The 26,611-nt window shown below is 33.8% G+C and overlaps 1 protein-coding gene across 2 annotated transcripts in view; it reads right to left on the bottom strand.

The window, feature by feature from the left end:
- Positions 1–394: 394 nt before the first annotated feature.
- The window catches only part of LOC148949007 (epimerase family protein SDR39U1), a 100,763-nt gene continuing 74,546 nt past the window's right edge, over positions 395–26,611 (bottom strand). For both annotated transcript variants that reach the window (XM_089094172.1, XM_089094171.1), the window contains exon 5: positions 395–905. In XM_089094172.1, coding sequence (XP_088950298.1) covers positions 475–905 — 431 coding nt within the window. In that variant the 3' untranslated portion in view covers positions 395–474. The remainder of the gene's footprint in view (positions 906–26,611) is intronic.

The following is a 26,611-nucleotide window of genomic DNA, read 5'->3' as shown; positions in this document are numbered from 1 at the left end:
AAAGGCAAAGATATACTAAAGAAAACTGACCTGTTTCTCTGAATGCCTGAATTATGAAGGCTTATCTTAGTTTTGACAAGATTTTTTTTGCAGAAACGAAATTTCAGCCGGGGAGAAAATGAGGTCTGGGGGGGGGGAGCAAACTTGGGTCTGAAGGGGGCAGTTGCCCCCCCCCCCCGCCTCATATCAATTATACCCTTTCTACGCCCTTCCTATAAATTCCACCATCACCGATTAAATTAAAAACACACACAGATAATGGTGCATTTTTTAAAATGCACCATTAAGCCATGGTGCATCAAGTCATCAAGCCATCAAGCATTGGAGGTAAAACCAAGACAGATAGTCTGAGCGAGAGGCAGGTTAGGTAACGATAAAACGAAGACACGTCCGATTATTTAATAGTAGCCGTTAAGGAGTCAATATATTCAATTTCTATATTCAAAAAGTCAATAATAGTACTTAAGATATTGCTCAGTCAGATTCTCGATGAAGCAATGGTGCCATTTCTTCGCATGCTTTATCAATAGTTGGATACTTGAATTCAAATCCAAATTCCAATGCTTTCTCAGGTACAACTTTCTGTCCTTCCAGCATCATTATAGCTCTATCGGGGCCAAAAATAGTATTTACAGCAAACTCGGGCAAGGGAACAAAAGCAGGCCGCCACACGGCCCTTCCAAAACATTTGGCAAACTCAGCATTAGTTATTATATGCGGAGCAACTCCATTAACAACACCAGACACTTTATCATTTTCAATGGCATGGGTAAAGAGATTAACACAATCTTGAACGTGAATCCAAGGAAAATATTGTCGGCCTGAACCAATGGGACCGCCTCCGCCGAGGTAGAAAACGGGATAAAGTTGCTTTATCATGCCTCCTTGTCGGCCAAGGACAACACCTAAAAAGAGAAAACATTTACTTATATTTGTAGCTCAGCTACATTGAAATTCAGCATCTTCTAGCTCATTTTCTAATTTTCAAGCAATCATTTGAGCCTTTCAGAGGTCAATTTGATTATGTCCACTTTTTTTTTTACCCTTTTTGGGTTTCGCGCTAAATCCATCGATTGTCTTTTAACTTCAATATAAAAAAACAAGCTTTTTTAACTGAAAGTAAGAAGCAACATTAAAACTCAAAACCAAAAGAAATTATTCCATATATGAAGGGGTTGTCCCCGTCCTCAATACCTTGCTCTTCGCGCTAAAGTTTTTAGCCCTTTTAAAAAAGGTTCCTATTCTAATTAAACAGCCCTTGTGTTTCAGGAGCCGTTCTTAAAAAAATGGGACAAACAGTCAAAATTTAGGAAGCCTTTTTAAGAAGCTTTTTGGGACAAACAAATCCTTCCATCTTATATATTTGGAATCAGTTTAATAAGCTGATTCTTTTGGTGTATCTATTGATATCAAAATTCCGTCTTTTAGAGTTTCGGTTACTATTGAGCCCAGTCACTCCTTACTTATAGTTCGTTTCCACGAGCTGTTTGATACAATCACAAGGGTATTCCATAAAGATTAATATCAAAAAGTGGCAATTAGTGTTTCTTTTACCAAAAAAAAAAAAAAAATGAATGCATTTCATTATCCAGATGGCCGTACAGCTGACCTGAAATGGCTACCACACTGCTGACATCAAACACCACTTAGCTCTTACAACTTGGCTTGGAACAATCTCTAACATATGGAAGTGCAACTACCGACCTTGTTCTTAGAAAACTTTCCTCGTCAACTGCTTAGTTGTCCAATTTGTATTGCAAGGATGGGGGTTTTTGATATCAAAGGCAAAAATGAGCGTAGTTAATAAAACACATGAAAAATCGTCAATGAAAAGGATCACAGAAGGCTAAAATGCCCTTACCACCATACCTCAAACCATCAAGACAGTAACTGTGATAGCTCTGAAATGTAGAGTATGAATCGTATGAGACATGTTCAGGGGTACCCCTCTAGAATTTCATGACTTGGCACTACTTTTACATCTTTTTTTGAGATAGAAGAAAAGCTTATGAGGCGGCATGGGGTATGTAATAGATGGGGACACTGACCATAGGGGACTGAGATGGAATTATATAGTGACAAATATAGCTGTTGTCGAGATGGAGGTGAAAAGGTTGGATATAAGAAGAGGGAGACGGCAATAAAACCCGTGGAGCCGAAGGAAATAGCACTGGATACAGGGCTTGTATATTTACAACAATCAATAACACTGCTTCAAAAATAATTAGGCATAATGTTATAATGAACAAAAATTAAATTGCAACGATTTAAAAAGAAATAAAAAAAAGTCAGAGCTTCTCAATAAATAAAATATAAAGACGATATTCAGCTTCCAAAGGAGGTGAAAACAACTCTTGTAATAAGTAACAATCAAAATGAAGACCAATTAGACTCCCCCCTTAAAGGCTAGAATATCCTTTACACTTCACTAAAAACAAGACTTATTTTAATATTTTTTTTTTTTTTATCAAATTGCTATTCAGTCTCCCAGGAAAACAAAATATTTTCTTTATTTTACTTGACAATTCATTTAGTTATACTGTTCTAATATGACACTATTTATGTCAGTATCCGTTCCTTTCAGGTATTAACTAAAAAAAAACAAGTTTTTTTTAACTGAAAGTAAGGAGCGACATTAAAACTTAAAACGAATAGAAATTATTATGTATATGAAAAGGACTGTCCCCTCGTCAACGTCTTGCTCTTTACGCTAAAGTTTTTTATTGTTTTAAAAAATAAAGTTGTGAGACAGAGTCAAACTTTAGCGTCAAGAGCGAGGCGTTGAGGAGGGGACAGCCCCTTTCATATAAGTAGAGGTCTAAGTTATACTTTGCTTGTAGCTATAGGAATCTCCATGTTATTTGCTTGCAGCTATAGGACCATGTTATTTGGAGAACACGTTTCCGAGAAATTGTTTCCAGGCGAAGTCTATTAATGTCTTTGATGTATTTCCAAGGAGAATTGTTCCCGGGCGAAGTTCATTAAAGTCTTTGGAATTCTTCATGGAGTATTGTTTCCGGGCGAATGTTTTGATTTTAGAGATGAAGAGATTTACGCAGGAAAGGGTTTCCTAGTTATTTCAAATGTGAAAGCGCAGGAATGCCAAAAACAAAAGGAACACGTTGAAATTACGTTTAGGGGTTATTTGGGCGAAACCGTTTTAGACATTTTAGGGAATTATTTCGGCGAAATAGTTGGAGACATTTTAAAAGATGATTTTAGAAGAGGTTTTAGAAGAGGATTTAAGGGTGAAACTCTGTGATCGTTATAATACACAAGTTCCATTTGAACAGTGTCGTGAGGTCCTCTACCCAACCCCAAAGGGCTCCGATCCCCCTACCACAACCCCAAAGGAAGCCCCCGGCCTCCCAAAGGGCCCCCGGCGCCCCAAAGGGCCCTGAGCCCCCCATTTTTTAATATTTTTTACTTAGTGCATTTTGGGACACAAAAGGGTCCCACCCCCCAACTTTTGACTCCCCCTCAAAACATTAGTGTTTTGTCATGGTTTACCATGTCACAGTTACATTCTCTTGATTTTCCAAAGTTCATTTTGGATTTATTTTATTGAAATGCAAGAGTAGGAATATTTTAGTAGTATTTTGTCGTAGTTTACCATGTCACAGTTACATTCTATTAATTTTCAAAGTTCACTATGGATTTATTTCATTGAAATGTAAGAATTGAATTATTTCAGTAGTGTTTTGTCATGGTTTACCATTTCAGTTGCATTCTCTTGATTTTTCAAAGTTCATTTTGGATTTCTTTCCTTGAAATGCAAGAGTAGGAATATTTCAGTAGTGTTTTGTCATGGTTTACCTTGTCACAGTTACATTCTCTTGATTTTAAAAGTTAATTATGGATTTCTTTAATTGTAATACAAGAGTTGGAATATTTCAGTAGTGTGTTGTTGTAGTTTACCTTGTCGCAGTTACATTTTCTTGATTTTTCAAAGTTCATTTTGGATTTCTTTCATTGAAATGCAAGAGTTGGATTATTTCAGTAGTGTTTTGTCATGATTTACCATTTCACAGTTACATTCTCTTGATTTTTCAAAGTTCATTTTCGTATCTTTTCGTTGAAATGTATGAGTTGGATTATTTCAGTAGTGTTTCGTTGTGGTTTACCTTGTCACAGTTACATTCTCGTGATTTTTCAAAGTTCATTTTGAATTTCTTTCGTTGAAATGCATGAGTTGGATTATTTCAGTAGTGTTTTGTTGTGGTTTATCGTGTCACAGTTACATTCTCTTGATTTTTCAAAGTTCATTTTGATTTTTGTCATTGAGATGCAAGAATTGGATTATTTCAGTAGTGTTCTGTTTTGGTTTACCTTGTCACAGCTACATTCTTTTGATTTTTCAAAGTTCATTTTGGATTTCTTTCGTTGAAAAGCAAGCGTTGGATTATTTCAGTTGTGTATTGTCGTGGTTTACCTTGTAATAGGTTCATTCTCGCGATTTTTTAAAGTTCATTTTGGATTTCCTTCGTTGCAAGGGTTAGAATAATTCAGCAGTGTTTAGTCTTGGTTTACCTTTTCTCAGCTACATTCTCCCTATTTTACATTGTTCATTTTGGATTTCAATAGTTGCAAATCAAGATGTGGAATAATTTACTTACATTTCATTGTGTTTTACTATGATAAAGTTACATTCTCTGGTTTTTTTAAAGTTATTTTGAAATTCTACCATTGAAATGAATGAGTTGGGTTATTTCAGTAGTGTTCTGTCATGATTTACCATTTCATTGTTACATTATCTTGATTTTTCAAAGTTCATTTTCGATTTTTTTTCGTTGAAATGCACGAGTTTGATTATTTTAGTAGTGTTTTGTCATGATTTACATTGTCACAGCTACATTCTCTTAATTTTTCAAAGTTCATTTTGAATTTCTATCGTTGAAATGCAAGATTTGGAATATTTTAGTTGTGTTTTGTCGTGTTTTACCTTGTCACAGTTACATTTTCTTGATTTTTCAAAGTTCATCTTGAATTTCTTTCATTGAAATACAAGAGTTTGATTATTTCAGTAGAGTATTATTATGGTTTACTATGTCACAACTATATTGTCTTGATTTTTAAAAGTTGATTTTGGATTTCTTTCGTTGAAATGCAAGATTTGGAATAATTCAGTAGTGTTTGCTTGTGGTTTATCCTGTAACATTTTCATTCTCTTGATTTTTAAAAATTCATTTGAATTTCTTCCATTGAAATGCAATAGTTGTATTATTTCAGTAGTGTTTTTTCATGGTTTACCATGTCACAGTTACATTCTCATAATTTTTCAAAGATCATTTTGAATTTCTTTCGTTGCAAAACAAGAGTTGGAATATTTCAGTAGTGTTTTGTCGTGGTTTACCATGATACAGTTACATTCTCTCGATTTTTCAAAGTTCTTTTGAATTTCTTTCATTGAAATGCAAGTTGGGTTATTTCAGTAGTGTTTTGTCATTATTTACCATGTAACAGTTCCATTCTCTTGATCTTTCAAATTTCATTTTCGATTTTCTTCTTTAAAATTTAAGATTATGATGTTTTCAACAGTGTTTTGTCATGACTTACCTTGTCATAGTTACATTTTGTTGATTTTCCAAAGTTTATTTTGAATTTCTATCGTTGATATGCAAGAGTTGAATTAATTCAGTAGTGTTTTGTCGTGGTTTATCATGTCAAAGTTACATTCTCTTGATTTTTCAAAGTTCATTTTGGATTTTTACATTCTCTTGATTTTTTCAAAGTTCATTTTGAATTTCTTTCGTGAAATGCAAGAGTTGGAATATTTCAGTAGTGTATTTTCGTGGTTTACCATGTCACAGTTACATTCTCTTGATTTTTAAAAGTTCATTTTGGATTTTTTTCCTTGAAATGCAAGAGTTGGAATATTTCAGCAGTGTTTTGTCATAGTTTACCTTGTCACAGTTACATTCTCTTGATTTTTCAAAGTTCATTTTGAATTTTTACATTCTCTTGATTTTTCAAAGTTCATTTTGAATTTCTTTCGTGAAATGCAAGAGTTGGAATATTTCAATAGTGTTTTATCGTGGTTTACCTTATCATAGTTACATTCTCTTGATTTTTCAAAGCTCGTTTTGGATTTCTTTCCTTGAAATGCAAGAGTTGGAATATTTCAGTAGTATTTTGTCGTGGTTTACCTTGTCATAGTTACATTCTCTTGGTTTTTCAAAGTTCATTTTGGATTTCCTTCCTTGAAATGCAAGAGTTAGAATATTTCAGTAGTGTTTTGTCGTGGTTTACCTTGTCACAGTTATATTTTCTTGATTTTTCAAAGTTCATTTTTGGATTTTTTTCATTGAAATGCATGAGTTGGAATATTTCAGTAGTGTTTTGTTATGGTTTACCTTGTCACAGTTAGATTCTCTTGATTTTTCAAAGTTCATTTTGGATTTCTTTCATTGAAATGCAAGAGTTGGAATATTTCAGTAGTGTTTTGCCTTGGTTTACCTTGTCACAGTTACATCCTCTTGATTTTTCAAAGTTCATTTTGGATTTTTACATTCTCTTGATTTTTCAAAGTTCATTTTGAATTTCTTTCGGGAAATGCGAGAGTTGGAATATTTCAGTAGTGTTTTGTCGTGGTTTACCTTGTCACAGTTACATTCTCTTGATTTTTCAAAGTTCATTTTTTGGATTTCTTTCCTTGAAATGCAAGAGTTGGAATATTTCAGTAGTGTTTTGTCGTGGTTTACCTTGTCACAGTTACATTCTCTTGATTTTTTAAAGTTCATTTTGGATTTTTACATTCTCATTATTTTTCAAAGTTCATTTTGGATTTCTTTCGTTGAAATGCAAGAGTTGGAATATTTCAGTAGTGTCTTGTTATGATTTACCTTGTCACTGTTACATTCTCTTGATTTTTCCAAGTTCATTTTGGATTTATTTCCTTGAAATGCAAGACTTGGAATATTTAAGTAGTGTTTTGTTGTGCTTTACCTTGTCACAGTTACATTCTCTTGATTTTTCAAAGTTCATTTTGAATTTCTCTCGCGAAATGCAAGAGTTGGAATATTTCAGTAGTGTTTTGTCGTGGTTTACCTTTTCACAGTTACATTCTCTTGATCTTTCAAAGTTCTTTTTGGATTTCTTTCCATGAAATGCAAGAGTTGAAATATTTCAATACCGTTTTGTCATGGTTTACCTTATCAGAGTTACATTCTCTTGATTTTTCAGAGTTTATTTTGGATTTCTTTCATTGAAATGCAAGAGTTGGAATATTTCAGTAGTGTTTTTTCTTGGTTTACCTTGTCACAGTTACATCCTCTTGATTTTTCAAAGTTCATTTTGGATTTTTACATTCTCTTGATTTTAAAAAGTTCATTTTGAATTTCCTTCGTGAAATGCAAGAGTTGGAATATTTCAGTAGTGTTTTGTCGTGGTTTACCATCTCACAGTTACATTCTCTTAATTTTTCAAAGTTCATTTTGAATTTCTTTCGAGAAATGCAAGAGTTGGATTATTTCAATAGTGTTTTATCATGGTTTACCATGTCAGAGTTACATTCTCTTGATTTTTCAAAGTTCATTTTGAATTTCTTTCCTTGAAATGCAAGAGTTGGAATATTTCAGTAGTGTCTTGTTGTGCTTTACCTTGTCACTGTTACATTCTCTTGATTTTTCAAAGTTAATTTTGAATTTCTTTCGTTGAAAAACAAGAGTTGGATTATTTCAGTAGTGTTTTTTCGTGGCTTACCTTGTCACAGTTGCATTCTCATGATTTTTCAAAGTTCATTTTGAATTTCTTTGATTGAAATGCAAGAGTTGAAATATTTCAGTAGTGTTTTGTCGTGGTTTACCATTTCACAGTTACATTCTCATGATTTTTCAAAGTTCATTTTGAATTTCTTTCATTGAAATGCAAGAGTTGGATTATTTCAGTAATGTTTTGTCATGGTTTACCATGTCACAGTTACATTCTCTTGATTTTAAGAGTTTTAGTTTAGTTTAGTTTTAGTTAAGAGTTTTAGCTTAGAGTCTTAGCTCAGAGTTTTTGTTGAAGTTCTAGTTTAGTTTAGTTTTAGTTAGGAGTTTAGAGTTTTAGCCTAGAGTCTTAGCTTAGAGTTTTAGTTAGAGTTGAAGTTTAGTTTAGTAATAGTTTAGAGTTTAAATTTTTAAGCTTAGAGTCTTAGCTTAGAGTTTTTGTTGTAGTTCTAGTTTAGTTTAGTTTTAGTTAAGAGTTTAGAGTTTTAGCGTAGTTTTAGTTAGAGTTGAAGTTTAGTTTAGTAATAGTTAAGAGTTTAGAGTTTTAGCTTAGAGTTTTTGTTAGAGTTCTAGTTTAGTTTAGTTTTAGTTAAGAGTTTTACCATAAAGTCTTAGCTTACAGTTATAGTTAGAGTTGAAGTTAAGTTAAAAAAAAAATTAGACTGGGTTACGTGCGCGCAGTTAACCCCATCTAAATTTTTTTTTTCATAATTTACTGAATTAAATTTCTGTGTTGTGTACTAAAACTCTAAATTCTTAACTATAATTGAACTAAACTTCAACTCTAACTATAATTCTAAGCTAAGACTTTATGGTAAAACTCTAAACTCTTAAGTAAAACTAAACTAAACTAGAACTCTAACAAAAGCTATAAGCTAAGACTCTAAGCTAAAACTCTAAACTCTTAACTATTACTAAACTAAACTTCAACTCTAACTAAAACTCTAAGCTAAGACTCTAAACTCTTAACTAAAACTAAACTAAACTAGAATTTCAAAAAAAACTCTAAGCTAAGACTCTAAGCTTAAAACTTTAAACTCTTAACTATTACTAAACTAAACTTCAACTCTAACTAAAACTCTAAGTTAAGAATCTAAGGTACTACTATAAATTATTAACTAAAACTAACATAACTAGAGCTTCAACAAAAACTCTAACCTAATACTCAAAGTTAAAAACTCTAAACTCTTAACTAGAAATAAACTAGAAATCTAACAAAAGATCCAATTTAAGACTCTAAGGTAAAACTCTAAACTAAAACTAAAGTAAACTAAGACTCGAAAAATCAAGAGAATGTAACTGTGACATGGTAAACCATGACAAAACATTACTGAAATAATCCAACTCTTGCATTTCAATGAAATAAATTCAAAATGAACTTTGCAAAAATCAAGAGAATGTAACTGTGACAAGGTAAACCACGACAAAACACTGCTGAAATATTCCAACTCTTGCATTTCAAGGAAAGAAATCCAAAATGAACTTTGACAAATCAAGAGAATGTAACTGTGACAAGGTAAACCACGACAAAACACTACTGAAATATTCCAACTCTTGCATTTAAACGAAAGAAATACAAAATGAACTTTGAAAAATTAAGAGAATGTAACTGTGACAAGGTAAACCAAGACAAAACACTACTGACATAATCCAACTCTTGCTTTTCAATGAAAGAAATTCAAAATTAACTTTGAAAAATCAAGAGAATGTAACAGTGACAAGGTAAAGCACAACAAAACACTAGTGAATTATTCCAACTCTTGCATTTCAACGAAAAACATCCAAAATAAACTTTGAAAAAACAAGAGAATGTAACTGTGACAAGGTAAACCATGATAAAACACTATTGAAATAATCCAACTCTTGCATTTCACGAAAGAAATTCAAAATGAACTTTGATAAATCAAGAGAATGTAACTGTGAGATGGTAAACCACGACAAAACACTACTGAAATATTCCAACTCTTGCATTTCACGAAGGAAATTCAAAATGAACTTTGAAAAATCAAGAGAATGTAAAAATCCAAAATGAACTTTGAAAAATCAAGAGGATGTAACTGACAAGGTAAACCAAGAAAAAACACTACTGAAATATTCCAACTCTTGCATTTCAATGAAAGAAATCCAAAATGAACTTTGAAAAATCAAGAGAATGCCACTGTGCAAAGGTAAACCACGACGAAACACTACTGAAATATTCCAACTCTTGCATTTCGCGAAATAAATTCAAAATAAACTTTGAAAAAATAAAGAGAATGTAAATGTGACAAGGTAAACCACAACAAAACACTACTGAAATATTCCAACTCTTGCATTTCAATGACAGAAATCCAAAATGAACTTTGAAAAATTAAGAGAATTAACAGTGACAAGGTAAACCATAACAAGACACTACTGAAATATTCCAACTCTTGCATTTCAACGAAAAAAATTCAAAATGAACTTTGAAAAATCATGAGAATGTAAAAATCCAAAATGAACTTGAAAAATCAAGAAAATGTAACTGTGACAAGGTAAACCACGACAAAACACTACTGAAATATTCCAACTCTTGCATTTCAAGTAAAGAAATCAAAAAATGAACTTTGAAAAATCAAGACAATGTAACTGTGACAAGGTAAACCATGACAAAACACTACTGAAATATTCCAACTCTTACATTTCAAGGAAAGAAATTCAAAATGAACTTTGAAAAATAAAGAGAAAGTAACTGTGACAAGGTAAACCACGACAAAACACTACTGAAATATTCCAACTCTTGCATTTCAAGGAAAGAAATCCAAAATGAACTTTGAAAAATCAAGAGAATGTAACTGTGACAAAGTAAACCACGATAAAACACTATTGAAATATTCCAACTCTTGCATTTCACGAAAAAAATTCAAAATGAACTTTGAAAAATCAAGAGAATGTAACTGTGACAGGGTAAAACACGACAAAACACCACTGAAATATTACAACTCTTGCATTTCACGAAAGAAATTCAAAATGAACTTTGAAAAATCAAGAGAATGTAAAAATCCCAAATGAAATTTGAAAAATCAAGACAATGTAACTGTGAAAAGGTAAACCAAGACAAAACACTACTGAAATATTCCAAATCTTGCATTTAAATGAAAGAAATTAAAAATGAACTTTGAAAAATAAATAGAATGTAACTGCGAAAAGGAAAAACATAACAAAACACTACTGAAATATTCCAACTCTTGCATTTTAATGAAAGAAATCCAAAAATGAACTTTGAAAAATCAAGAAAATGTAACTGTGACAAGGTAAACCACGACAAAACACTACTGAAATATTCCAACTCTTGCAATTAAAGGAAGGAAATCCAAAATGAACTTTGAAAAACCAAGAGAATGTAACTATGACAAGGTAAACCACGACAAAACACTACTGAAATATTCCAACTCTTGCATTTCAAGAAAAGAAATACAAAATGAGCTTTGAAAAATCAAGAGAATGTAACTGTGACAAGGTAACCCACGATAAAACACTATTGAAATATTCCAACTCTTGCATTTGACAAAAGATATTCAAAATGAACTTTGAAAAATCAAGAGAATGTAAAAATTCAAAATCAACCTTGAAAAATCAAGAGAATTTAACTGTGACAAGGTAAACCATGACAAAACACTACTGAAATATTCCAACTCTTGCATTTCAAGGAAAAAAAAATCCGAAATGAACTTTGAAAAAAAAAGAGAATGTAACTATGACATGGTAAACCACGACAATACACTACTGAAATATTCCAACTCTTGCATTTCACGAAAGAAATTCAAAATGAACTTTGAAAAAATCAAGAGAATGTAAAAATCCAAAATGAACTTTGAAAAATCAAGAGAATTAAACTGTGAAAAGGTAAACCACGACAAAACACTACTGAAATAATCCAACTCTTGCATTTCAATGTAAGAAATTCAAAATGAACTTTGAAAAATCAAGAAAATGTAACTGTGACAAGGTAAACCACAACAAAACACAACTGAAATATTCAAAATCTGGAATATCAAAAATATAAATTCAAAAGAACTTTGAAAAGTCATGAGAATGTAGCTGTGACAAGATAAATCATGACAAAATACTACTGAAATATTCAAACTAGTTCATTTGAACGAAATAAATCGAAAATAAACTTTGAAAAATTAAGAGAATGTAACTGCGACAAGGTAAATCACGACGAAACACTACTGAAATGTTCCAACTCTTGCATTTCAATGGAAGAAATTCAACTGAACTTTTAAAAGTCAAGAGAATGAAAGTGTTACATGATAAAACACGACCAAACCCTACTGAATTATTCCAACTCTTACATTTCAACGAAAGTAATATAAAATGAACTTTGAAAAATCAAGAGAACGTAATTGTGACATGGTAAACTACAACAAAACACTACTGAAATAATCCAACTCTTACATTTCAATGAAAGAAATTCAAAATGAACTTTGAAAAACAAGAGAATGTAACTGTGACATTGTAAACTACAATAATACACAACTGAAATATTCCAATTCTTGCTTTTCAACGATAGAAATTCAAAATGAACTTTGAAAAATCAAGAGAATGTAACTGTGACAAGGTAAATCATGAAAAAACACTACTGAAATAATCCAACTCGTGCATTTCAACGAAAGAAATCGAAAATGAACTTTGAAAAATCAAGAGAATGTAACTGTGAAATGGTAAATCATGACAGAACACTACTGAAATAACCCAACTCTTGCCTTTCAATGAAAGAAATTCAAAAGAACTTGAAATTAAGAGAATGTAACTGCGACAAGGTAAACCACGACAAAACACTACTGAAATAATCCAACTCTTGCATTTCAATGAAAGAAATTCAAATAAACTTTGAAAAATCAAAAGAATGAAAGTGTGACAGGGTAAACCACGACAATACACTACTGAAATAATCCAACTCTTGCATTTCAATGAAATAAATCAAAAATGAACTTTGAAAAATCAAGAGAATGTAACTTTGAAAAGGTAAACCATGAAAAAACACTACTGAAATCATCCACCTCTTGCATTTTAGTAGAAGAAATTCAAAATGAACTTTGAAAAATCAAGAAAATGTAAGTTTGCCAAGGTAAACCACAACAAAACACTACTGAAATTTTCCAGCTCTTGCATTTCAACGATAGAAATTCCAAATGAACTTTGAAAAACTAAGAGAATGTAGCTGTGACAAGGTAAATCATGAAAAAACACTACTAAAATACTCAAACTCGTGCATTTCAACGAAAAAAATCGAAAATAAAGTTTGAAAAATGAAGAGAATGTAACTGTGAAATGGTAAATCATGACAAAACACTACTGAAATAACCCAACTCTTGCATTTCAATGAAACAAATTCAAAAGAACTTTGAAAAATCGAGAGAATGTAACTGCATCATGGTAAACCACGACAAAACACTACTGAAATATTCCAACTCTTGTTTTTCAACGAAAGAAATTCAAAATGAACTTTGAAAAATTAAGAGAATGAAAGTGTGACAGGGTAAACCACGACAAAACACTACTGAATTATTCCAACTCTTGCATTTCAACGAAAGAAATCCAAAATCAACTTTAAAAAATCATGAGAATGTAACTGTGACAAGGTAAACCACGACGAAACACTACTGAAATAATCCAACTCTTACATTTCAACGAAAAAATTCGAAAATGAATTTTGTAAAATCAAGAGAATGTAACTGTGAAATGTTTAATCATGAAAAAACACTACTGAAATAATCCAACTCTTGCATTTCAATGAAAGAAATTCAAAAGAAGTTTGCAAAATCGAGAGAATGTAAACGCGACAAGGTAAAACATGGGAAAACACTACTGAAATAATCCATCTCTTGCATTTCAACGAAAGAAATCCAAAATGAACTTTGAAAAATCAAGAAAATGTAACTGCGACAAGGTAAACTACAACAAAACACTACTGAAATATTCCAACTCTTGTATTTCAATGAAATAAAACAATAATTAACTTTGAAAAAATCAAGAGAATGTAACTGTGACAAGGTAAACCATGACAAAACACTACTGAAATATTCCTACTCTTGCATTACAAGGAAAGAAATCCAAAATGAAATTTGAAAAATCAAGAGAATGCAACTGACATGGTAAACCATGACAAAACACTACTGAAATAATCCAACTCTTACATTTCAATGAAAGAAATCCATAATGAACTTTGAAAATCAAGAGAATGTAACTGTGACAAGGTAAACCATGACAAAACACTTCTGAAATATTCCTACTCTTGCATTTCAACGAAAGAAATCCAACCTGAACTTTGAAAAATCAAGAGAATGTAACTCTGACGTGGTAAACCATGATAAAACACTAATGTTTTGAGGGGGAGTCAAAAGTTGGGGGTGGGACCCTTTTGTGTCCCAAAATGCACAAATTAAAAAATATTAAAAAATGGGGGGCTCAGGGACCTTTGGGGCGCCAGGGGCCCTTTGGGAGGCCGAGGGCTTCCTTCGGGGTTGGGGTAAGGGGATCGGAGCCCTTTGGGGTTGGGGTAGAGGACCTCACGACACTTTTCAAATGGAACTTGTGTATTATAACGATCACAGAGTTTCACCCTCAAATCCTCTTCTAAAATCATCTTTTAAAATGTCTCTAACTGTTTCGCCGAAATAATTCCCTAAAATGTCTAAAACGGTTTCACCCAAATAAACCATAAACGTAATTTCAACTTGTTCCTTTTGATTTTGGCATCTCTTTGCGGTCACATTTGACAAAACTAGGAAGCCCTTTCCTACGTTAATCTTTTCATTTCTAAGATCCAAAAATATGCCTAAAAACAATACTACTGCAAGAACTACAAAGACTTTAATAAACATTTACCTGGAAATAGTTCTCCTCGGAAATACATAAAATACAATAATAGACTTCGCCTGGAAACAATTTCTCGGAAACGTGTTCTCCAAATAACATGGTCCTATAGCTGCAAGCAAATAACATGGAGATTCCTATAGCTGCAAGCAAAGTATAACTTACACCTCTACTCATATACGGAATAATTTCTGTTTGATTTAAGTTTTAATGTCGCTCCTTACTTTCAGTTAAAAAAAACTTGTTTTTTTAAGTTAATTTCTGAACATTTTTGAATTGATGCATCTTTGATTTTGGCTCACCGTACATGAATAATTGAAACGAAATTCGCATATTAATTTTCCTTTTTTGGCTAATTGGCTTTCTCGAAATTTTGTTCTGACACAACTTACGAATTAACTTACGTAACGAATTTCTATATTTGTATGTTTTTATTACGTATATTAGGGAGTTCGCTCCCTGGTCAATACCTCGCTCTTTACGCTAGAGTTCGAGTTTTGTTCGAATCACAACCGTCTGAATCACAAAGGTCGGTTAATTAGAATATATAGCTATTTTTAAAGAACTAAAAAAGCTTTAGCGTAAAGAGCGAGGTATTGACTAGGGGGCGAACCCTCTACTATACGTAATAGTTTCTGTTCGTCTTTAGTTTTAATGTTGCTCCTTATTTTCAGTTGAAAAAGACTTGTTTTTCTATTTAATTTCTGATGGTTTTTTAAAAAATGCTGGAAAATCTGGCACCTCCTTCATGGAAATGTTCCTTCCCCCAAGGAAATATTCTCCATGGAAATATCTTCCCCCCCAACCCCTACTCCGACCCCGACCTCCCACTAGAAAAAAATTCCTCCTGAAAACACCTGTATACTTCCCAATAACCAATAATAAGCTATATGTAAACAATGGGCAAAGTTTATAAATTGCAACCCTTCCCCCGGGAAGGGTTGCGGGATTAAGTCATCCTCAAAGACATATTAATGTCTTTCCTCAAAGACATATTATTAATTGTGGGGGATTAAGTCATCCTCAAAGACATATTAATTAGATTTTCGACTATGCTGAACAAAATGGCTATCTCAAAATTTTGATTGGGTGACTTCGGGGAAAAATGAGCGTGGGAGGAGGTGTAGCTAATCTCCAATTTTTTGGTCACTTAAAAAGAGCAGTATAGCTTTTATTTTCCGTTTAAATGAGCCCTCTCACGATATTCTAGGACTACTGGATCGATACGATCACCCCTGGAAAAATAAAAAAAACAAACAAACAAAAAAACAAATAAATACGCATCCATGATCTTTCTTCTGGCAAAAAATACAAAATTCCACATTTTTGCAGATAGGAGTATGAAACTTCTATAGCAGGGTTCTCTAATACGCTGAATATGATGGTGTGATTTTCATTATAGTTCTATGACTTTTAGGGGTTGTTTCTCCCTTTTTCAAAAATAAGGCAATTTTTTTTAGGCACTCAACTTTTGATGGGTAGGACTAAACCTGATGAAACTTATATATTTGAATTTAGCGTAAATGTTTGATTCTTTTGGTGTATATATTGGTATCAAAACTACGTTTTTTAGAGTTTCGGTCTCTATTGAGCCGGGTCGCTCCTTACTTACAGTTCGTTACCACGAACTGTTTGATATTGAAATTCGACAACCGAATAAAACAGATCAAAAACCTTGGTAATAACTGTATCCTCCATGTCAACATCGCCCCACGGTTTATGAATAAACACGGAATTCACTGCCGCATCCATGCCGTAACTTACAGCAATTTTTCGAGACAGGGGGGGGGGGGTTGGTGTTCAAAACCTTTTGCTTAAGGTTTAAGACCATGACAGGTTGGCTCTATTGGAATTTGCATTCCCTGGAACTTTAGCCCTCTTTGGGCCAAAAATGTAGTTTTGTGGCACGAAAAGGCAAACAACGCCACTTTGCTGTGATTTTTCAAGATGGAAGCTCATAACCTCCTATATAGTGCAAATAAGAAAATTCTATGAAAACTTGCTTTTAAAATGGTGTAGGCTACGGAGAGAAGATTTTCCCTCCATAACCTTAATAAATTCATCAATTTTGATTTGCCGAAAGTTCAAGGGACATGTACCGTACATAAGCGCAGTATCAAATCGTATTCTACTGTGACAAGACTCAAGCCTCCAGAGAGTGTTTCATGATATTTATTTCGTTTTTTGACAGACGTAAATATAAATCCTTATTTTTCCTCAAGGGCTTCCAAGTTAGTATGCGAAAACAAATAGCCTTCAATAAGGAAATGACCTCTCATGGTCTGTATCTACACTGTCCCAAACTCCTACAGAAACAAAGTTACAAGACATTCCCTGACAAGACATGTTTGTCCGAGGAAAAAATACAGCTTCAAGTTGAAGGAGAGATAAAATTTTAGACCACAGAGAGACAAAGACGTAGAGAGAAAATTCTCGTTATAATCAGGCAGAATTCGACTTTTCGTTCTTCTTACTGGTCAGACTTTTCACACAGGGACCAATCAGGTTTTGAGTAGGCAGGGTTATTGGCTTCCCTTTCTAGAATTCGCTTAAGGAATAATTTAATTGCCTTACGGAAATATGTCACAGACATAAACCAACGAACTTCCAGCACACCTCTTATCAAGGAATTATAAGAAAGTATTATCCGATAGGACTCCAAAAAAATCCTATAAATATGTTTGACAGTAATAAAGAAACACTGAGGATAATATGAACACTCTGTGAAACTAAAGTTAGTTTTATTGAGGAAACTTGTACTATACCAAGTCTACTTTGCGACATAAAAATAGCCTATATACAAACGAAAGCTACTAAAACAGTCTACAAAAGAAGGCTCAAATTTATCAATTAGCAAGAGAAGGTAGCAGCACAAATTATTGATGCTTACACAGATTTCTCACTTAAACATTTTTGTAAACCTCAAAATCCACCTGATTAGATGGTTTGGCTTCCTAAAGGTTGACGATATCCAATGACACTAAGTGGGCGGAGCGCGATCCAATGTGCGGGCGGAGCGTGATCCAATGTGCGGGTGGAGCGTTATACAATCCAACCCAATGACATTGCGCCACATTGCGCGGGCTGGCTAATTTTTATTAGATAGCCAATGTAATTGAGGAAAACTTCGGCCCCTGTATTTTGCAAGGAGTGAGATAACTGGTGAAACCTAATAGAAAATCTGTGGTAGCAGTTTTTACCTTACATGCTTTTGAACTATTGAATGAAAGTTGGACAGTTTTGAATGAAATGTGAGATTTCTACTGATATCAGTCCAGGGTTTAGGATTGTAAAAATGTCCAAGATTCTGTGTAAGGATTCCCCATTACGCAGAGCATAATTACTAAATAATGTCATCATTTTACAAGAACCCAAATTACTATGGAAGGAGTTATCATGGGAATATGGTAACAAGAGTTTTACTTGGCACATGCGGTAGTAATTTAAAATGCAATAAAGGACATTTCCAGGCCCAAAAATATAATTTTCTGTGTAGATGCCTTTACAACATCTTGAATGGGGATTTCAATAGAGAAAATATTAAATATCACAACCGGTCAGAGCATTACGTTTTTTTTGGGGACTTTCAAGTTGTAATGTTTTGTAATATTTTTTTTTTGAATAAATTAAAATTTTACAGTAGCCTACAAAATCTGTCGGAAAAAATTCAAAAGGACAGCGTTGAGAAATATTATACATATATACAACATAATATCAAATAGTTCGTGGTAACGAACTGTAAGTAAGGAGCGACGCGACTCAATAGTAACCAAAACTCTAATAAAATAGACTTTTGATAACAATCTGATAACACTTGATAACAATTTGATAACAGGGGTAGGAAGCATGAAATTAGGTGATATACAATTTGTTTACTCAGGCAGGAAGGATGGGGCACATAGACAGGGAGTAGGGCTCATGATGAATAAGGAAGCTGCTAAGTCTTGTTTAGGCTGGGAAGGTATTAATAATAGAAAATTAATTGATCATTTTATGACTAAAAATTTCAAGGTATCAGTTATAGTAGTATATGCCCCTGTAGAACCGACTGACGGAGATAATAGTGACTCAGATGAATTTTACTTAGTTACAGGAGCAAATAGATAGGGTCCCAGGTAGAAATATTATGTTATTACTGGGAGATTTTAACGCCCTGGTCGGTAGAAATAGGAATAGGTGGTATCGTAGCCTAGGTAAATTTGGTCTAGGAAAAGAGAACATTACTGAATATAGACTTTTGCAATTTTGTAGGTATAACAATCTAGTTATAACCAATACGGTGTTTTGTCATAAAATGGCTCATAAGTTAACATGGTATTCACGTGATGGTAAGACAGCAAACCTTATTGATTGTGTTATAGTAAACCGAAGACTGGCAGGATCAATACAAGATACTAGGGTATATGGGAGTGCCGTTATTTATGTTAAAAGTAAAGATCACCATCTAGTAGAAGCAAGGGTTAATTTAAAGCAGAAATATCGGAAGGGTAACTACCTCCAGGGAAGTTATGATGTTGGTAGACTCCAGGATGAGAATTTGAGAGAAACTTTCCAGGAGCAGTTGAACTTAAGAGTTTAAAATTGGATAATGTGGAAGATGGTTGGAATAATTTTAGAAAAATAATTTGTGCTGCAGCTAAGCTAAGAATACTGCAGCTAAGAATATTAGTGAAAAAAACTTTATGTTTAGTAGAAAGGAGAAACGACTTGCACAAAAATTATCTGAGTGATAGATCATAAGAAAACAAAAGGAATGAAAGGAAAGAGAAGAAAGCATTAAAATATAAACTAAGGAGGTGTGAAGTGGACGCCACGGATAAAATTGCCGAGGATCTGGAAGATGCAGCTAGACGGTATAATTGTAAAATATTGTATTGGCATGTTAACAAATTGAGAGGGAGTATTCAATCTGGGCTTGGCCCAGTTAAGGATGGTAATGGGACCACAATTAGCGATAAGGAAAAAAACTAAAGAGAAATGGTCTAAATGTTTGCAGAGTTTTCATAACCAAGATAGAGCTATAGGAAAAGATATAGATGAAAACGAAAATTATTAGTATAACGTAGATGTGAAAAAATATTTTATTTGTAATAAGCGCTAAGTGATAGTTTCACAAGGATTAAAAAATAATAAGGCTCCAAGTGATGATAAGGTGGTAAAGTAGTTTCTTAAATATGGCGGCTCTGAGGTTAGAAATAAGTTACTGAAGATTATGAATATTATTTTTTAAAAAGGGGAAGTACCTAACGATTTCAGGAAAACCTTAACTAAGCCACTTTATAAGAAAGGTAATAAAAATTAGTGTGGTAATTATCAAGGCATTAGTCTTGTCTTTGTAGGTTGTAAATTACTTAGTAATATGATACTTTTTAGACTGAGAGATGCCGTATACAAAGTTTTAAGAGAAGAACAGTGCGGTTTTAGATAAGGTAGAGAATGTGTCGACCAAATTTTCACTCTTAGGCTAATAATTGAGAAGTGCCTGAGTTTTCAAACACCTTGGGTCCTCAGTTTTCTAGATTATGAGCAAGCGTTCAATTCTGTTGATAGAAGAGCTTTAGTAAATGTTTTATCCTTGTATGATATCCCAGACAAATACACTAAAGTGATTAGTGCTATGTACGAGAATAACACTGCTGCGGTTAAGGTAGGAAATGAGGTTAGCAGCTGGTTTTGTATTAAATCAAGATATAAGCAGGGTTGTGTTCTATCCCCCTTAATGTGAATTATTTTGATGAACTTTGTCTTAAGGAGCACAGGAAAGGCAATAGGAGACCACGGAATCAAATGGGGAGGAAAAACTCTCCTGGACTTGGATTATGCTGATGATTTAAGAATCTTAGAGGAAAGTATGAGCAAAATGAATGTAATTTTAGTGGTTTTGTGAGTTCAGGGTGCTAGATTAGGTTTGAAAATAAATATTACGAGGACTAAGTCACTGAGGCTATGTATAAGTGAAGATGGAAAGGTGACGTTGGGTAATAAAAAAATTGATCAGGTGGGCAGCTTCACTTACCTTGGTAGCATTATTAGTAGAGATGATGGGAGCAATAAAGATGTTAAAAGTAGAATAGCCGAGCCTCAAGGTGTTTTTTTCACAGTTAAAAAAAGTTTGGAAGAATAGGAAGATAAGTCTGCAAATCAAGATTAGAATATTAGAAGCTTCAGTGATGACAGTGGTCAAATATGGCTCTCAAACATGGACGCTCCGACAAGCGGATGAAAATTTGCTAGATGTTTTCCAGATAAATTGCTTAAGGATTGTTCTGGGTACCCGGCTGACTGACCGTATTTCAAACAATAGGCTATACGAAAAATGTGGTTCAATACCACATTTTTCTCTAGGGCTATAAGGAAAGAAAGGTTGAGGTGGCTAGGGCACGCTGTGCGGATTAAGGACGACAGATTGCCGAAGATGATTCTTTTCGGCCAACCGTCTAGGGCTAAACGGAAAGCAGGACGTCCTCGTCTGGGGTGGGAGGACGTCATGAAGAAAGATTTAAAAGAAATGGGAACTTCGTGGGCGGGTGTAAAAAGGGAGGCTTTTAATAGATTGGGGTGGAGTAGGAGCGTGGGTAGCTGTGTTGGCCTCAGGCGGCTTGGTGCTGCGGTGAGTTGTTAGTAGTAGTAGTTTGATAACAATATACATCAAAAGAATTGAGTTTTTATGCTGATTCAAAATATATTAAGGTTCATTAAGTTTAATGTTGCCTATCAAAAGTTACGAGCCTGAGTAATTTTTTCAAAAAGGGAGAACAACCCCAAACGTCAAGAGATCTTAATAAAAACCACACCGTCAGCATATAAGAGAACCCTACTGTAGAGCTTTCAAGCTCCTATAAATAAAAATGTGGAATTTCATATTTTTTGCCAGAAAAAAGATCACAGATGCGAGTTTTTTTCCCAGGGAGTGATCTTATCGAACCGGTGGCCCTGGAAGATCGGAACAGGTTCCATTTTATCGGAAATCAAAGGGAGCTAGCCCCTCTCCAGGGGCCCCCTTTTCTACAAAGTTGTCCGATTAAAATTTTCAGAAAGCTATTTTTATCAGCATAGCTGAGAGGTCCAATAACAATGCCTTTGGGGATAATATGACCCCCTCCCAACCCCTGGGGAATGTGCTGTAAGTTGCAAGATTTATACATTGTTTACGTATAGTATATGTTATATGGAAGTACAGAGACATTTTTTTTTCGGGGGGGGGATTTTCCACGGTGAGAATTTTTTGTGGTGACGATGAGTTTTCCGAGGAAAATTTTACACTGGGGCAATTTGCCAGAATTCCTATACGGAATTCTTTTCATTTGTCTTACTTTGTCTTTGCCGACTAAATTTAACATGTGGAGATGTTCCGAAGGAAATTTTCAGCGGGATTGGAATTGTCTGGATGATTTTTCCATGGGAAGGGAGGGGGGATCTAGAGTTTGATTTTTTGTCCCAAATCTTTGAGAACGACTCCTGAAACACAAGGGCGGTTTAATTGAAATGAGAAGTTTTTTTTATAGTTCTAAAATACTTTAGGTGAAGAGCAAGATATTGAGGAGGGGGCAACCCTCTCACAAAGGGAATAATTTCTGTTTGTTTAAAGGTTTAATGTTGCCTTACTTTCACTTGAAAAGCTTTTGTGTTATTTAATACTACAAAAATCCAGCAATTTGTATCCGAGCATTTTTCCTCGGATTGGGGCCGGGGCGATCAAGAATGCTGCCAGGCACATGGGAAGGGTTCAAGACATGCTAAAGGATATTTTAGGCCCAAAATACATTTATAGACCCAAAATACATTTATCCATGGGATGAATCCTTCCCACGAAGCTTGTGGGGGGGGGGGGTTGAATATAGTGACTTTTAAATATCGCGAAGATTAGAGTTTCATTGTTTTGTATTGACTTTCCAGTTGCCTAGTTTCGTGATAATCATTATTTTTATTTTACAAGAGCATAAAATCATAAATTTTACACCATATAAACTACAAGATAAATTTAAAAAGGACAGCGCCGCAAAACGTTAAAGACTGCGGTAGGATTTCCCATCACCTAGCACATATTTACTAAATAATGTCATCATCCTACAAGGACCCAAATATTTCATAAAATCGTCAAGTCACATTCTGACGTATTCTCACCATAGTGTCAACATGTTCAGTATATTTGTGTGTGTGAACCTTAACAAGTTTTAACGCTTGACGGCTGGACTTGAGTTTTCACAGTTTAGGCATGCGCAACCAAGTCATAAAAGTAAACACGAATTGAATATGAATTGAATGGTATTTACAGAAGCCAAGTGGTTCAGTTTTAGGTAATGAAAACGCCACATACAGAAATAGAAGAACAAGAAGCTAATTAGAATCTCAAAATAGACAAAGAGATGCTCATTCAGGACTATTTGATACTTCGTGCTGTTTGGCGTAGGAGTCAGCATTAAGAAACTTGAAGGAAGAGTTTTAACATCGTTAAAAGGTTCTACGAGTAAAAAGTGATTGGAGGCCCCCCTTCCTCTACACCCATTATTTCCCAAAACAAGTCGCTTGACACCGACGATATAGCACCAATCACTTTAATATATTTGTCTGGTTTACCAGACAAATATGAATTTACCAGACAAAAAAAAAAAAAAAAAAAGAATTTTACCAGACAAAAAAAATATGAAATATGAATTTTACCAGACAAAAAAAAACCAAGAATAAAAGAGTGCCAAAGATAAAGTGCTTTGGTTATTCCTCTATATAAAGGAGGTGATAAGGAAGATATGAACAACTACCGTCCGATATATCTACTTCCAGTGATTTCTCGTATTTTTGAGAAATTGATTTATAGACGACTGATGGATTATTTTGAAAAAAAGATGTTTTTTTAATACAATTCAATTTGGTTTTGTATTCCTCTATATAAAGGAGGTGATAAGGAAGATATGAACAACTACCGTCCGATATCTCTACTTCCAGTGATTTCTCGTATTTTTGAGAAATTGATTTATAGACGACTGATGGATTATTTTGAAAAAAAGATGTTTTTTTAATACAATTCAATTTGGTTTTAGAAAAAATATGTTTATTATTTTTTGACAGCACTTGTTAACGATTGCCTAGATTCAGGTTTAAAGGTGGGTTCAATTTTTCTAGATATTATGAAGGCTTTTGACTGTGTTGATCATAAGATTTTATTGGCTAAGCTTGAAAATGCTGGAATTCGTTTAAAAAATCTGAAATTGATTGCTTCATTTCTTGAAGGAAGAACGCAAAGAGTACGACTGGGCGCAGTCCTGTCAGAAGAGATGGTAGTAAAGTGCGGTGTGCCACAGGGGTCTGTGTTGGGTCCCATACTATTTCTTGTGTACATTAATGATCTAAATGGATGCCTCAAACAACTGTCAACTTCAAGGTACAGTAATGGTCCGGTGCGAGCAATACTTCCAAGTTTTGCTGATGATACTCAATTTACAATGGCTGCGAAAACAGAAGCGGATTTGAAAAATGGCATGAAACAAGGAATGGTGATAATCGAGAGGTGGATGCGAGTGAACAAACTGCTTGTTAATCAGAAGAAAAAAATATTCATGTTATATGGCAGAAGTGCAAATTACTATCCATGGATTGAAGAAATTGAGTTAGTAAATGGAAGCATAAAACGTACAAGTACTGTAAGGTATCCTAGTGTAATGGTAGATAAATGCCTAAGTTTTAAAGATCATATGGTATTTACAAGTTGTAAATTAGCTAAAAAATTTGGAACTCTACGGGAACTGAAAATTGTTCTCCTAAAAAGGTTATTAGAATGTTGTATTTTTTACTTATTCACCTGTATTTGTTGTAATGTCTAACGGTTTGGTCGTCGACGTTCACTAGCCATTTATATCCGCTCCGTGTGTTACAAAATAAAGCTGTAAGAGTTTTGACCAATGACTTGTTCCAGAATTCGGTAAGATCGAGGTATCACCAATTAAAAATTTTACCATTCTTTGGTTTGATTAAATTTTATGTAAATTTGTTTATGTATAAATTTTTTTCTAATCTGTTACCTGCATGTTTTTCGAAACTTTATAATGAAAGGGACCATAGTTATGAAACTAGAAATGTTGAATTGGTTAGAACGCCGGTTCCAGTTACTACCAGATCTAAATTTTCTATTAGGTATATTGGTCCTGAAGTATGGAACAGGCTTCCGGCGGAAGTAAAAGGTAAGAAGGTTCTTGAGGAATTTCGTGCTTCTTTGCGATGTATTTGTTTTAACCAGTATTGTAGACACGGATAAGGAGATTGATATGGGAGTGAGTATATGTTTGTGAATGTTATAAGAGAAAAAATTTTCTTGTGTGTTGATTGAGGTGATTGTCGGTATATGAAAGGAAGCATGATTAATCATAGAGTATGAGTGTTGATTTCCTTTAAGTTCCCTGTAAAAAATGTATTATCCTTAGATTGTTGATTATTTGTTTAGTAGGGGTGGGGGAGGAGAGGAGGAGTCAGAGAGTATTATTTCCCCGAGGTAGTGTACTAGTGTATAAGTAGATGAAGTGTTCTTTTTATTGGGTCATCCCAAACACGCTAATATGCGTCGGGACCTATTTTGATATTGTTGGTATTATATGCAGTTTTGTTTTGTTAGCATTATATGGAGATTTGTATGTTGTTTTTTTTTGTGTGACCCATTTGTTAATTTAAAAAAAAAAAAAAAACGAAGGTTTACCATAATTTTGTAGATAGGGGCTTGAAACCGCCTCAATAGAATCCTCTGATACGCTGAATCTGATGGCGTAATTTTCGTAAAGAACTGATGCTTAGCTCTCGGCCTTTTGAGAAAGTTCCCAAACTTCCACTTGAGAAAAACACCGATTCTTTAAAAATCTAATGTCTGTTTGCTTACCATATTCGGTGTAATCTAAATATAAGGAGAACCTCCTCCCCTTCCACATTTTTTAAGCAAGCAAATGATAAGTCATAAATTAATAAAAACAGCCAACGGGGAATTTAAACAAACAAAATGATAAAGATAATCAATAAATAATACGTTATGAACACAAATAGACTTACGCAAAACCAGCACACAAAGCACTACAATTTTCAACCTTGTCCGTATTAATGATATCACGGAAATATAATCTTTTATTCCACATTAAAAATATTTCTACAATGATTGAGCTCCATTCTTTCCTAACCATCCGCATTACATACTCAATTTAAATATGGTATTCCAAAGGAGGGGATGTTAGAGATCAATTTCCCTCCTCACAGCAATCAAAAGGACCTGTCACGAAAAGTGGGAAATTTGGCTCTAAAAAGGCAGCTTTAGAGGATTCAGACAAAACAATACTGTAAAGCGGTTAGTAAAACTTAATGGTACTTTCACATTATATGGGCCTTTCTAAAAAGTCAAGTTTGGTTAATGATAATGAAATAAAATAAAATAGGATGACTATATAATATTTTAGAAATAAATTTGGGCTATATATTTGCACATAAGTGGTGGGGTGGGGGTAAAAGTACTGCATACATTATACACGGAACTTAACCTAACCTAGGTACCTTTTTCCCCATCTGAACTCCAAAGAACAGCGCTTTAAATATCTTAAAGCCACGCTAAACACAGTATCTTTCTCGGTAGGGTTTTGAATAGTATTGTAGAGACGGGTTTTCTTAAAGCGTCTCTTCCGTTTGACTTTAGCATCTCTTATAGGACTTCTTGAGAGACGCCAATATAAGGCGAAAGAACCAACTTAATATACGTTTTTAATAAAAACTTAATACACGCAGACTGTGTATATGTTTAGGGACGAATGGGCACCACGTGGCAGCATAACCTATAGGACCTGGAGGATATTTATGTTGCTTTTCGATAGTTCTAAGCCGGTTGCCTATCAAGAATTTTCGCTCGATAACAGTTTGGCCCTATCCAGTCCAAAATTTCTGTCTTGCAGCACAAAAAATCCAAATTCAGTGCTTTGTTATTTTAAGACCTTAAACAGATAGGCTTGCATATACCTTGTCAATAATTCTAAACCGATTGACAATCTTAGCATTCTAGCCTAGATCGGGACAAGTTTTTTGCGGCATACAATGGCGGAATT

Source organism: Artemia sp. Qi Xiang Cuo, chromosome 9 (genome assembly GCF_049724085.1).
Source record: "Artemia sp. Qi Xiang Cuo chromosome 9, ASM4972408v1, whole genome shotgun sequence".
Classification (NCBI taxonomy): Eukaryota; Metazoa; Arthropoda; class Branchiopoda; order Anostraca; family Artemiidae; genus Artemia; species Artemia sp. Qi Xiang Cuo.
This window is presented reverse-complemented; position numbering and strand designations above follow the sequence as displayed.